The sequence below is a fragment of the Phocoena sinus genome, chromosome 2 (assembly GCF_008692025.1).
Source record: "Phocoena sinus isolate mPhoSin1 chromosome 2, mPhoSin1.pri, whole genome shotgun sequence".
In the NCBI taxonomy this organism is placed as follows: Eukaryota; Metazoa; Chordata; class Mammalia; order Artiodactyla; family Phocoenidae; genus Phocoena; species Phocoena sinus.
Window position 1 is genome coordinate 132,157,121 of NC_045764.1, and position 12,321 is coordinate 132,169,441.

At 40.9% G+C, this 12,321-nt stretch overlaps 1 protein-coding gene and 1 pseudogene across 1 annotated transcript in view; one reads left to right on the forward strand and one right to left on the reverse strand.

Annotated features, from left to right (window-relative positions):
* Nucleotides 1–12,315, reverse strand: part of WDHD1 (WD repeat and HMG-box DNA binding protein 1) — a 58,311-nt gene extending 45,996 nt beyond the window's left edge. Inside the window, exons 1-6 of the mRNA XM_032624800.1 lie at nucleotides 12,219–12,315; nucleotides 11,894–11,986; nucleotides 6,302–6,413; nucleotides 1,144–1,295; nucleotides 372–483; nucleotides 146–196 (exon numbers count right to left, since the gene is read on the reverse strand). Coding sequence (XP_032480691.1) covers nucleotides 146–196; nucleotides 372–483; nucleotides 1,144–1,295; nucleotides 6,302–6,413; nucleotides 11,894–11,970 — 504 coding nt within the window. The 5' untranslated portion in view covers nucleotides 11,971–11,986; nucleotides 12,219–12,315. The remainder of the gene's footprint in view (nucleotides 1–145; nucleotides 197–371; nucleotides 484–1,143; nucleotides 1,296–6,301; nucleotides 6,414–11,893; nucleotides 11,987–12,218) is intronic.
* LOC116749940 lies at nucleotides 6,980–8,155 on the forward strand (annotated as a pseudogene).
* Nucleotides 12,316–12,321: the final 6 nt, after the last annotated feature.

Below are 12,321 nucleotides of genomic sequence, written 5' to 3' on the forward strand. Positions count from 1 at the left end.
TTGATCACAAAACCAGTATTTCATGCTACTCAAAAGAAACAAACTATGAAGAAGAATTATTAATTTGGTCCAATAATACATTATGTAACGTCCGATATATGATGGAAATAGGCAAAAAGCTTTAAATTCAAATTGATGAGCTTACCTGATCTGAAATTTGCCACACCTTGACAGATCCATCACAACTAGCTGATGCCTGCAGAATAAAAAAATAGATTTCTCTATAGTTACAGCCATAATACTATATGGAGACTGGTTCAACTGATAAATTAAAGAGGCTTTTAACAATTGTGTGAAACTTTCTGCTAATTCTCTCACAGTTTTAAACATATTCGCAAAAAATGCAAAAAGAGAGGGAAAAAAATGATTACCAGAAAGATGTCCTTAGGGTCAAAGGAAAGACTTAAAACAGGGGCATCATGTCCTCGAAATGTTTTCTGTTGGCTGCAATCCACCACATCCACAACTTTGACTAGAAAATCACTAAGAACAAGTGTAACGTACATCAATAAATGTCAATACAAAAGACTCTCAAAAGCTATGACCCAAATATTTCAAAGTAATGAGTAAATGCCATAATTTCTTTATAGCAACGTGTGAAATTTGGCACCCATATTACCTTTTAGTTTTGGTTTTGGTCTATAAAGATGCTAAAAACATAACTCAAGATTTCTCATATGTTAAAATATAAATACTTTTAGAAAGTGGCTTCCTTAGATCTTAAGCTTCTATTATTTGCTAATCTAATTACAGCCACAACCATTTTTAAAAGCATTATGCCTTTTACTCCAACTCAGCAATTCATCAATTACATTTTTTTCCTATGACAAATAAGCAACAAGAAAAACAACAAAAATCCTAGGTTGTACCAAAAATAATTTTTAAAATTTTGTATCCAACTTTCATCTTTCCCCAGTCTTTTCCAGCATTTACTGAGCAGGCTGTCGGCAAAGCAATATACCTCAATTCACAAAGAAGCACAAGTTTGTCATCAAAAACCTTTAACAGAAAGAAGACTTGAATATAATAATTAAATAACAACAACAAAGAAGGTACAGAGTCCTGAAAACGTTACCCTGAATCCAATGAATGAGGCCATTTTGTTCTAATATTGTTTCATTTTCTGATATCAAAGAGCCTTACCTAGATCCAGCAGCAACTTTTGCACCATCCCCATTAAAGACCACATGGTTTGCATTTGTGGTGAAGCGAGTCAATATACCATCTGGAACTCCTTCAGGAAACGTGTGCACTTGAACAGTATTGTTAGATACTGCAGTGACCAATTTCCCATTCTAAAAGAAAAATGAAAGAAACATTGGCAAAAATTAGTTAATTAATTGGGAGTCTCTCCATAGTTAAAAATCCGGTAAAAAACAAAAAAACCCTTATAAGTGTAGTTCATGTCAAGAGAAAAATAATCAATATATAATTTTTCTGAAATGGCTATTAGCAAGAAAAATTTACTTGCTGCCTTTAGAAAATTTAATTCCCTCTTCATCAGCCAAACTTTTAGCCTCTGATTTCTCTTGTACTTTTGGCAAGAAAAATATTTAAATAGTGTTTTTGTGGATTCCCAAATGTCATAAGAAGGAGACTCAGAACAAGAAAACATAGCTAATCTCAATGAGGGAAGAGCACAATGGACACAATTAGTATTGCCCTGTGTTTCCAGAAAACAGTCATTAGATTTGTTTTCAGAGTAGGGTAAAGTCTAAATGCGAATCCATGAATCCATGGCTCCTGTTTTTCTTTTTTTTTTTGGCCGCACTGCAGGGCACGCGGAATCTTAGTTCCCCAACCAGGGGTCGAACCGGTGCCCCCTGCTGTGGAAGCGCAGTGTTTAGTGTTTTAAAAACACTAAATAGAAAGTTTTAGGATCCGAAAATGATCTGCAAACACCGTTGTTTTGCACAACGGTGCAAAAGAATCACAAAAGGTCAGGGATCTGCCCTCCCACCTTAATTTTATTACTTACCCAGGAGGAATTAAGTCCTGATGGACTAAATCATAGTCTACCAACCTCATACACAATTCGATATATCATATGGTCAATTTATTAATTTATATTAAATGATAACTACCAAAAGAAACAAACTACTCAAGTTTGTTAATTAACATACTTTACCCTATAGCAATAGGTCTCAGCCGTATTTGCGCACTTAGGACCCTTAGCTTATCTACAGCATCTGCTCCCATTCTAATGGGAAAAGAACCTGGTAATACAATGACATGTTACTATATAGCAACATTTGGGGAAATGTATACATCTGTTCAAATAACAGTATAGATGATTCAAATTTGAACTGTGATAAACACCTTCAAGTTCAATTACTGGAAAACTGGTGAAAAATACTGTTTATGCCTACATTGCAACTACTGTATATAATTAAATCCATAATAAACTAAATTCATAATGTTGAAGTTAAGCTAACAATAATTTAAATGTGGGCTTCCCTGGTGGCACAGTGGTTGAGAATCTGCCTGCCAATGCAGGGGGCACGGGTTCGGGCCCTGGCCCGGGAGGATCCCACATGCCGCGGAGCAACTAAGCCTGTGCATCACAACTACTGAGCCTGCGCTCTGGAGCCCGTGTGCCACAACTACTGAAGCCCGCACGCCTGGAGCCCGTGCTCGGCAACAAGAGAAGCCACCGCAATGACAAGCCTGCACACCACAGCGAAGACTAGCCCCTGCTCGCTGCAACTAGAGAAAGCCCGCGTGCAGCAATGAAGACCCAATGCATCCAGAAATAAATAAATAAAATGAATAAATTAAAAAAATAATAATAATAATAATAATTTAAATGTGAAAACCAGAAGAAAATCAACAAAATGCTATAACCAACTCAACACAACCCTGATACTGCTAAGTGTTCTTTGGCAAAACTGCAGAAACACCAACTATTTATTTGTGTGCATGTACAGAAATTTTGCAACCTTGGCTGTGCTTTACTTCGCAGACAGATTTCTTAGTAGAATACTGACTAAGCATCCTCAGTTAGCTCTAGTAAAGAATCTTGGGGCTTCCCTGGTGGCGCAGTGGTTAAGAGTCTGCCTGCCGATGCAGGGGACACGGGTTCATGCCCCGGTCCGGGAAGATCCCACATGCCGCAGAGCGGCTGGGTCCGTGAGCCATGGCCGCTGGACCTGTGCGTCCGGAGCCTGTGCTCCGCAACGGGAGAGGCCACAACAGTGAGAGGCCCGCATACCACAAAAAAAAAAAAAAAAAAAAAAAAAAAAGAATCTTGGTAATTCTTTAACAAAACTTTAGCCCTCTATTCATGTGAAAATGTTAAAGTATATAACAGCACTAACTCACCTGGGAGACCTGAATAAAGGCCTTGCTTTGAAGTCATTTTCAAACAAATCTACTGGGAAACCAAATCACTACCAGTATACGGTGTCAACTAGTAAAAATTAAAAAAAAAGAAACCATGCAAAGGATCAGAGCTGTGGTCCAGATCTGGTCAGACTATTCTTCTCCCTGGTGGATAGGGAGGAATGGAACCCAGCACAGGATGACTTGGGCCCACTGTGTTCCTTACTATGTCATTTGACTTTCCTCTGAGCTTTGATTTTCCCAAGAATAAAATGGAGATAATTCCACGTACCTCTCCTTACCTTTGTTAAAGACAATGTAAAATACTATGCACCTATTACTACCTACAAATATGTTGATATATCCCAGTTTCACTATTTTGGAGGGTGATTCTTTTTCTGCTTTGTTCTCAAATAAAGCACCTAATTGTACTTCCCTATAGCACTGAATCCATAAAGTATGTATTTACATATTTATAAGCAATTATGCTTTAAATGAAATTGTCAACTTTGCATGGCTATTTGGTAACATCATTTCATTGACGAATTATAAACTCCATTCCTAAAGCCAAATATTTTAGCACTGAATATGAGCCTTGTAGTCAGTTGAATAGTGGCCCCTAAAAGACATGTCTAAATCCTAAGCCCAGGTACCTGTTACCGTAGCCCTAGGAAACTACCATAAGCCCACTTTCACTTTTTTCTTCTTTAAAGTCTTTTTCATATACAAAAGCAGTACATACTTATTGTAGGAAAAAAAACACAAAACTGTCCTGAGCAGTGAGTTTCCCTACTCTTGTGAAGTAATTTCCATTAACATGTTGGGGTTAAGTCTTTTTAACTTTATTCTATAGATATGCAAATTACAAATATTTGTGTACTTAAATCCTTTATTTTAACAAACATAAGACTATTCTATAACAGACTGTTATGAAACTCTATTTTTCATTTTTTCAATTAATTGTAAACATCTTTCCAAATGAAGGTATACAGCACTCCCACATTTTTTTAGGGGCTGCATAGTATTACATTATATGACTACCAAAATTTATAAAATGTATTCTCTATTCAGGGCCACTTCAATTGTTTCTTTTGCTATTATAAACAATGGTTTTACTAATATTCTTGTCCACAGAAATGAATGTGTATACTTCCTTAGGGTAAATAGCCAGAAATGACTGTGTGCATTCTAACTGTGATACATCATTATCAATTTATTCCAAAAAAAGTTCATCAGTTATACTTCCAGCAACTGTTGTGTGAAAATACTGTGAAACAGAAAATATATATTGGTCTCTACCCTCAGTTCCTGGCACAGAGCTCCTAAAACCCTTGAACTGTCCTAAGTGATAAGAGCACCAGGAGCATCTTTTGTTCCAAACTTTGGTCTTTGACTGATTCCTGACACAAAGCTCCCAAATCCCTTGGAACTTTCTGGGTGATAGGAATGTCTTTTGTTCTAATGAGGTGCGTCTTGGTGGGCTCCTGGATAGCTTCAGGATGGTGGCTGGTCACCAGAAAGATCAAGTCATGATCAGAAGCTTGGAACTTTCAGTCCCACACCCCTATCATCCAGGAAAGGGAGAGGGGCTGGAAATGAAGTTAATAATCAGTCATGCCCATGTGATGAGCCTCCATAAAAATCCCAATAACATGGGGTTCAAGGAGCTTCCAGGTTGGTGGTGCACCCCAACTCCACACCTCCATTCTCCAGACCTCACCCCATGTTCTCTTCATCTGGCTGTTCATCTGTATCCTTTATTATGTAATAAACTGGTAAACTTATTTCCCTGATTTCTGTGAGCTGTTGTAGCAATAATCTTATCCAAGGAGGGGGTGATGGAAATCCCCATTTGCAGCCAAGCTGAACAGAAGTTGTAGGTAATCTGGGGACCCAATACTCGCAACTGGTGTCTGAAGTGGGGGATAGTCTTGTGGGACTGAGACCTTAACCTGTGAGGTCTGAGCTAACGCCAGTTACTGTCAAAATTGAACTGAATTGTAGGACACCCAGTATTGCAAAGAACTTATTGATATGGGGAAAAACCCATATATCTGGTGTCAGAAGTGTTGTGAGCATGGTAGTGTGAGAGTAAAGGAGAAATGCAGGAAAACAGTTGTTTTTCCTTTATAAATACTTCTCCAAGCCCTCACTATTACTGTGATCAGGAATATTTTTCATCCTTGTCAATCTTACAGGAAAAAAATCCAATTGTTTAATTTGCATTTCTTTGCTTACTAGTGAGATTTAGCTCATAGTTAATGTACATTAGTCATTTATATTTTTTCTCCTAGGAATACATTTTCCATTATATATGACCATTTTTAAAAAAGTATCTAAAGTATCTAAAGACCATCTCATCTACCTTAATGAGCCTGGGTTTGAAAAAAATATGAATTCTGTAGAAAGATTTTTTTTTCCTATCCAAATACAATACACTCAACTTAAAATTCATCACAAATAAAAAGGTTAGATACTTAGTTTGCAAAGTCCTTCTGAAAACATATCTCCATTCTCCAAGTAAACTACATCTCATTCCTATATTTACTCTACATAAAACATTAGAAATGTGAAATAAGTATATATCTTGAAAAAGTTAATGAAACAGTCCTTTTTTCCAGTACAATTCCTCATTATCTGAATTAGTGAGCTAAAAATTTGAAACTGCACTGAGTTTTCCTTCGAAGAAAAAAAAAGATACATTTAAATCTCTTAAAAGATAAAGTATAATTTCCTGCATATATTTTAATTGGCTCATCATTACTATCCATTAATCACCTTTAATAAACCATTCAGATTTTACCTGTAAAAGTTTTGGGCAAATTATGGCATTATTACACATTTATAAATATTATTATTTCATAAGAGAAATGAAAAAGTTTATCTGTATTCAAAACTTCTATAAAAGTATTTTTCATCCATGTATAAAACACCACATGGCAGTAACATTTCATATCAGTTGCTGTAATTGTTTTAATACCTTCAAAGCACAAGAATATGCTTTTTCTCCAACATTAATGGACTTAGGATCATCATCGTCCAAGTCTTCCCAAATCCTCACATCACCATCACTTCCACAAGTTACAATACAACTGTGAAGGAAACACACTCGGTTTTAGGCTTAACCCTTAACAAGTCACCCAGTTTTAGGCTTATTACTTTTTTTGGAATGCTACTTTAGCTCTTTTCTAATAAAATCAAGGTATTAGCCAATATGTTTCCTCATTTTACATACATAAACTTCAATAACAAGGACTGTTAACCTCCTATTCTGTAAAATGAAAGGTAAATTTATGCTTTCTACAGTTTCTCCTTGGCATAAAATTCCTTATATATTTGTAACAATTTAAGAAAGATGAATGTAATCTCTGTAACAACAGGGACCGGGTCTACTTTGCTTACCATTGTGTCTCTAGCACAAAGTAGTCTCTAACAAATAGAAGCTTTGATAAATGTTGAATGAATAAAAGGATGAATGGAAGAGCTCAATTATCCAAAGCTGATTATTCAAATGGCTATCCGTCAACTCCCAAACTGTTTTCTGAGTGCTTTTCTTCATTCGGTATGTGTCCTCTCTGGGCACATACAAAAGCAAATAAAATACAAAAATAAAATGGTAAATGGTGGAGTCTCGATGTGCAACTGATCCCAGGTTAAGATGGAGCAGGGAGCCAAGGGCCTAAGCCAGTGGCATGTGGCTCTGCACCAGTTCAGAGACCTGCCCACAGCATTCCCACTCAGGATACTGAGAAGTCAATGTCCATCTTGGACGTGTCTTCATCTTCCAGAAGCAGTGGAGTGCACACCTCTTGGAATCATGGCCCGTCAGGCATTCAACATGTTCCTCAGTGCACAGAGCTGGAGAGGATCCCCTTGGTCTCTGCTGAGGCACCCAGGCAGAATGCCAGTGAAATGGGGCCACACTTCAGTATGTCGCTGCCTGACTACGGTGTGAGCTACTGCCCTCAAGCGACTTTCACTCCTTCCCAGGGAATGTCTCCTACCCAGCCAGGAATGAAGATTTTCAAGGGGCCCCAGGTGATGCCTTTAGGAGAGCCCAGTATTCCAGGGGTGGCCCCGACCTTTGGTGGGAATCTAAGGATGCCCCCCAATGGGCCACCAGTTCTCACCTGCCAGTGGAATCCCAATGATGTCCCACATCAGAATGTGAACAATGCCTTATTCTGGCCTCCCAACAGTAACTTCTTAACAGAGGCCCTTTAACACCTAAAACATTATTGGGTCCAACCATGCCTTCCACTGAGGCCCCGGCAATGCTCCCCTCTTTGGATCAGATGTTGCCTCCTAGAAACCGCACAACTTTGCGATGCCCCCAGCTGGATCCCCATTATTGCTGGCTTTGGAATCCCAGGGCTCTCTTGTGAGCCAGCCAGTCTCCCAGGAAGACCCCTTCCTACCTAAGCAGCCCTTACCTGCTCCACGGAGAGAAGAGCAGTACTTCGGGGCCCAAGAAAGGGCTCCCAGGAGGAGACCTCCAGTTTCAAGGCCTTACCGCTGCGACTATGAGAACTGTGAAGAAGCTTATACTAAGCACTCCCACCTCGTGAGTCACCAAGGCAAACACACAGGTGAAAGGCCCTATAAATGCATGTGAGAAGTCTGCACTTGGTCCTTCTTCCGTTCCAATGAACTTAGAAGACATACTCGGACACACACCAAATACCAACGACGTAAATGTGACCAGTGCGGCCGACAATGCATGAGATCTGACCATCTCAGGCAACACCAAAGGACTCGTATGCGGGTGCCAACATCCCCAGACCCACAGGCTGACAGTGGACGTATGGCTGGTCCTCCTGCTTCTGGTCTTTAGGTCAATCTGCTCTTCCCCTCATTTTGGCTTCTCTGCTCAGATCCTGCCTGCCTCTGACCAGCTAGTCTCTTTGGTAGGTGTAGGCTTTGATGAAGACAGAAAGATTATGAGACAGTGTGGAAGCCCATATGAGCTCTGGACCTAGTCGGGGCTCCTCAAAAACTGTCTTGGGTGTCCTCACATCTCTGGGGCCACCTACTTTTGTGCCAAGTTCAGCCACATGGGAAGATGGAGCAAAGTAGAGATTGGGAGCTTTATAAAAAGCTCTTTATCTTATGTTACTCCCAGCTTGAAACCCTTTAGCCACTCTCCTTTGCCTGCTACATAAAATCCAAGTTCCTTATCTTGGTCTTTGACAGTTTCCAGAGACAGACTATGTTCAAATCCTGAATTTACCACTTACTAGCCATGTGACTTTGGGAAAGGTCTTTGATCATTATGTCAGGTTCCCTCTTCTGGTAAAAGAAAAACAGTATTGGACTGTTGTGAACACATCTTATGTACAAAATCAGATTCTCTCCGGCACTCACCAGCCTCATGCCCAGAGTTTGCCTCCTCCCATCATTTCCAGACTTGGATGGAATGCCCCCACAGGACATGGGACCTGGCACCTCAAGTACCCACTAGCAACCCAGGAATGTGGAAGAGTTAGTGCTCCTGGGGTAATATTTAACTAATGGGAGATGGGAGAAATCCAGGACGATAAATTCCCTCTTCTTCCCTCCCTTCCCTGAACTGGTGCAAGACACCATTTCTCCCAGTGGGGAGACCTCCCAAGTAGCCAGTGGACACACCTTCTGTGCCTCTGCCAGGCTTGTCATGAAGCAGACTCAATCTATCACCTGGCATTGCCTCCCATTCTTCCTTGAGTCGAGTCCCTTTTCTCACTCTCAATGCTCTGTATTTGCATCACCCAAATAAAACACTGGTACTTAAAAAAAAAAAAAAAGGTGGGAGGGAGGGAGACACAAGAGGGAAGAGATATGGGAACATATGTATAACTGATTCACTTTGTTATAAAGCAGAAACTAACACACCATTGTAAAGCAATTATACTCCAATAAAGATGTAAAAAAAAAAGAAAAGCAGCTAATGTCATAAGAAAGCACACACACACACACACACACACAAAACGAGATTTTCACATTTAAAAAAAAAAGGAGGGGGCTTCCCTGGTGTCGCAGTGGTTGAGAGTCCGCCTGCCGATGCAGGGGACATGGGTTTGTGCCCCGGTCCAGAAGGATCCCACATGCCGCGGAGCGGCTGGGACTGTGAGCCATGGCCGCTGAGCCTGTGCGTCCAGAGCCTGTGCTCCGCAACGGGAGAGGCCCGCGTACCACAAAAAAAAAAAAAAAAGGTAAATGGTGGGACTCCCCTGATGGTCCACTGGGTAAGACTCCATGCTCCCAATGCAGGGGCTCCAGGTTCAATCCCTGGTCAGGGAACTAGATCCCGCATGCATGCCGCAACTAAAGAGTTCGCATGCTGCAACTAAGAAACCCACAGGCCACAACTAAGAAACCTGCAGGCTGCAACTAAGAGCCCACATGCTGCAACAAAGGTCCTGCGTGAAGACCTGGTGCAGCCTAAATAAATAAATAATAATTTTAAAAAGGTAAATGGCAAAGAGAAGCCATATAAAAAACTATGGATGTTCAGAAGACAAAAATTAATTCCCACTTGGAAAATCAGAAGGGTTCTAAGAAAAGTATTTACATTGGGAAATTAAAGGACAGGTAGGACTGGATATGCTGAGATTGGTAAAAAGGACAGTTCCAAACAGACAAAACTACATGAACCAAAATATGAAGTTAGTAAAGCACAGGGGAGTTTACATGGAGCAGGCAGGCCAGGAAATTGAGGGAAAAAAAAGTAGATTGGGGTCATCCTATTTAAGATGACCTTAAGGCCAGAGTAAGGAGCTTGGTCTCGGTTCTATAAGAAATAAATAAGAGGACTATAAGTCTCAGCTTGCCCAGGACATTCCTGATTTATACATCCAGCTGGTTTGGCATTCGTCCTGATTTTTCACTTAAAAACACATTAGTATTAGTTGCATCAAAATTGGTGAGTTTGACAGACTTCTTTGCACTTCCAGCTTCTGCCATGATCTTGTTTGGTAGTATAACATGTGCAATGAATAGTGTTCTCACCTCAACATGTAGGTAAATCTGAAAGACAACCAGTGATAACCCATCTCTCCCTTTCCAACCCTTTCTCGATGTAACATAACACCTCCTTTCAAGGACAATAGGTGTTAACTGATAAACAACTGGAGTCAGACATGAGCCGCTAGAAAGAGCAATTTCTTTCCGTCTCCAGTGGTGATGGGAGGAACATTTCATATCCCCGTCCCTACTGGCTATTTGGTGTATCAGCTAGGTGCACCGAGGGAGATGTTACAGGTGCCAGCTGGAGACGCCAGTGGGAAATTACAATGAAATAATAGCGGAATTAATGAGAAACATATGGAAGAATTAGAGTTAAGAAGTCCTTTGAAGGGCTTTTGGAGTAGTCTGAACATTCTTCCTACAATGTTTTGTCATTTACTGTAGGAATAAAAGTAACCACAGGGCTTCCCTGGTGGCGCAGTGGTTGAGAGTCCACCTGCCGATGCAGGGGACACGGCTCTGTGCCCCAGTCCGGGAAGATCCCACATGCTGCGGAGCGGCTAGGCCCGTGAGCCATGGCCGCTGAGCCTGTGCGTCCGGAGCTCCGCAACGGGAGAGGCCACAACAGTGAGAGGCCCACGTACCGCAAAAAAAGAAAAAAAAAAAAATCAAAAAGGAGTAACTACATTTCAGGCATTCAATAATGGAGCTGGGTGGCCATTGTGGATACGGTTTTAGACACGTTCCTACATTACTGAGAACTTGAATTTTCTGAACTGTATCATACTCAAGGATACCACCAGCTGTTCTCAAAACAATATCTGAGAGCAGCTGCCAACTGCAACCTTATGGTCTCAAGGTCTCCCCTTATAACTAGGCAACCATACTGGACCCTAATCCTTACTTAACAAGCACCCTTACTTCTTGCAACTCCAATTATAATTCTCACAAACAACATGTAATTTTGCAGTCTGTGCCGTTATAAGCCTCCCCCATTTTGTAGTCCGACAGAATGCAATTCAAGTGCTTCTTTAATCTGTGTCTCCTGGGCTATAGTCCTCAGTTTGGCTCAAATAAAACTCTTTTATATTCCTCGCACAGATTGTTTATTGATTATACCCCTCCAACAGGGACTAGAATAACCCTGAGAAAATATCACCATTTAGGAATCAAGCAGAGGAAATAAATTAGAAAAAAAATCTGTCAGAAAGTTAAAAACAATTTTAAAAAGAAAAGAGCATCACAAAAGGCAAGGGAGGATAAAATACCATAAAGTTAGAATGGGCCACTAAATTTGACAAGCAGGCAGCTACCGTTCTGACAAAATAACTGATAATGTGAGATGCAGAAACGAAGTGAACAAAGGGGAAATGTGGGGGAAAGCTCATATCATTCCAACTCCTCTGGAAGTAAGATTTCACACTCGTTGGCTTCCTTGATATACTAAAACTGCCATGCTGGTCCGAATTAAACAGTAAATCTAAGAACATTTATGTGCCGTTTTAGATATCAACCTTATTTCTATCTGGATGAGTAATTTGAGGCAGAACTTCTTACATGACATACAAGAATAACTGTTCTAACATTCACACCTGAAACGTTCTTTTTGTTTCTTAAAGTACCTTACCTCCCAGAATCATCAAAACAGACATCTGTGTGTCCCTCTGTGTGCCCATATCTCATCGGCTTCTGTGTAGCAGGCATTTTTTCCTTTACCTATCTGAAAATGTTTTATAAAAGTCAGTATTATTTTAAAGGACAGGAAAGCCGGGGGCTGAACAGGAAGAAGGGAGGTTAGTCTCCGGCGGGACACGCCCTCGGCAGCCCCTTTTCCCCCACCCGAGGGGCACAAACAGGGAATAGGGATGGGTCTGTCCGACACTAAGCCGGGAAGAGGACACGCTTCTCTTCGTTGGGCCGCACGCACGCGGGCAGCGGGAGGGAGCACTCACCAAAGCTCCGCAACTGAGGAAAAGCGACAAGAAGCAGCACCGGTGGAGGAGCAGCACGGGTGCAGGGAGCTTCCCGCGCTCGGCGTGCTCCCACACTGCGCCT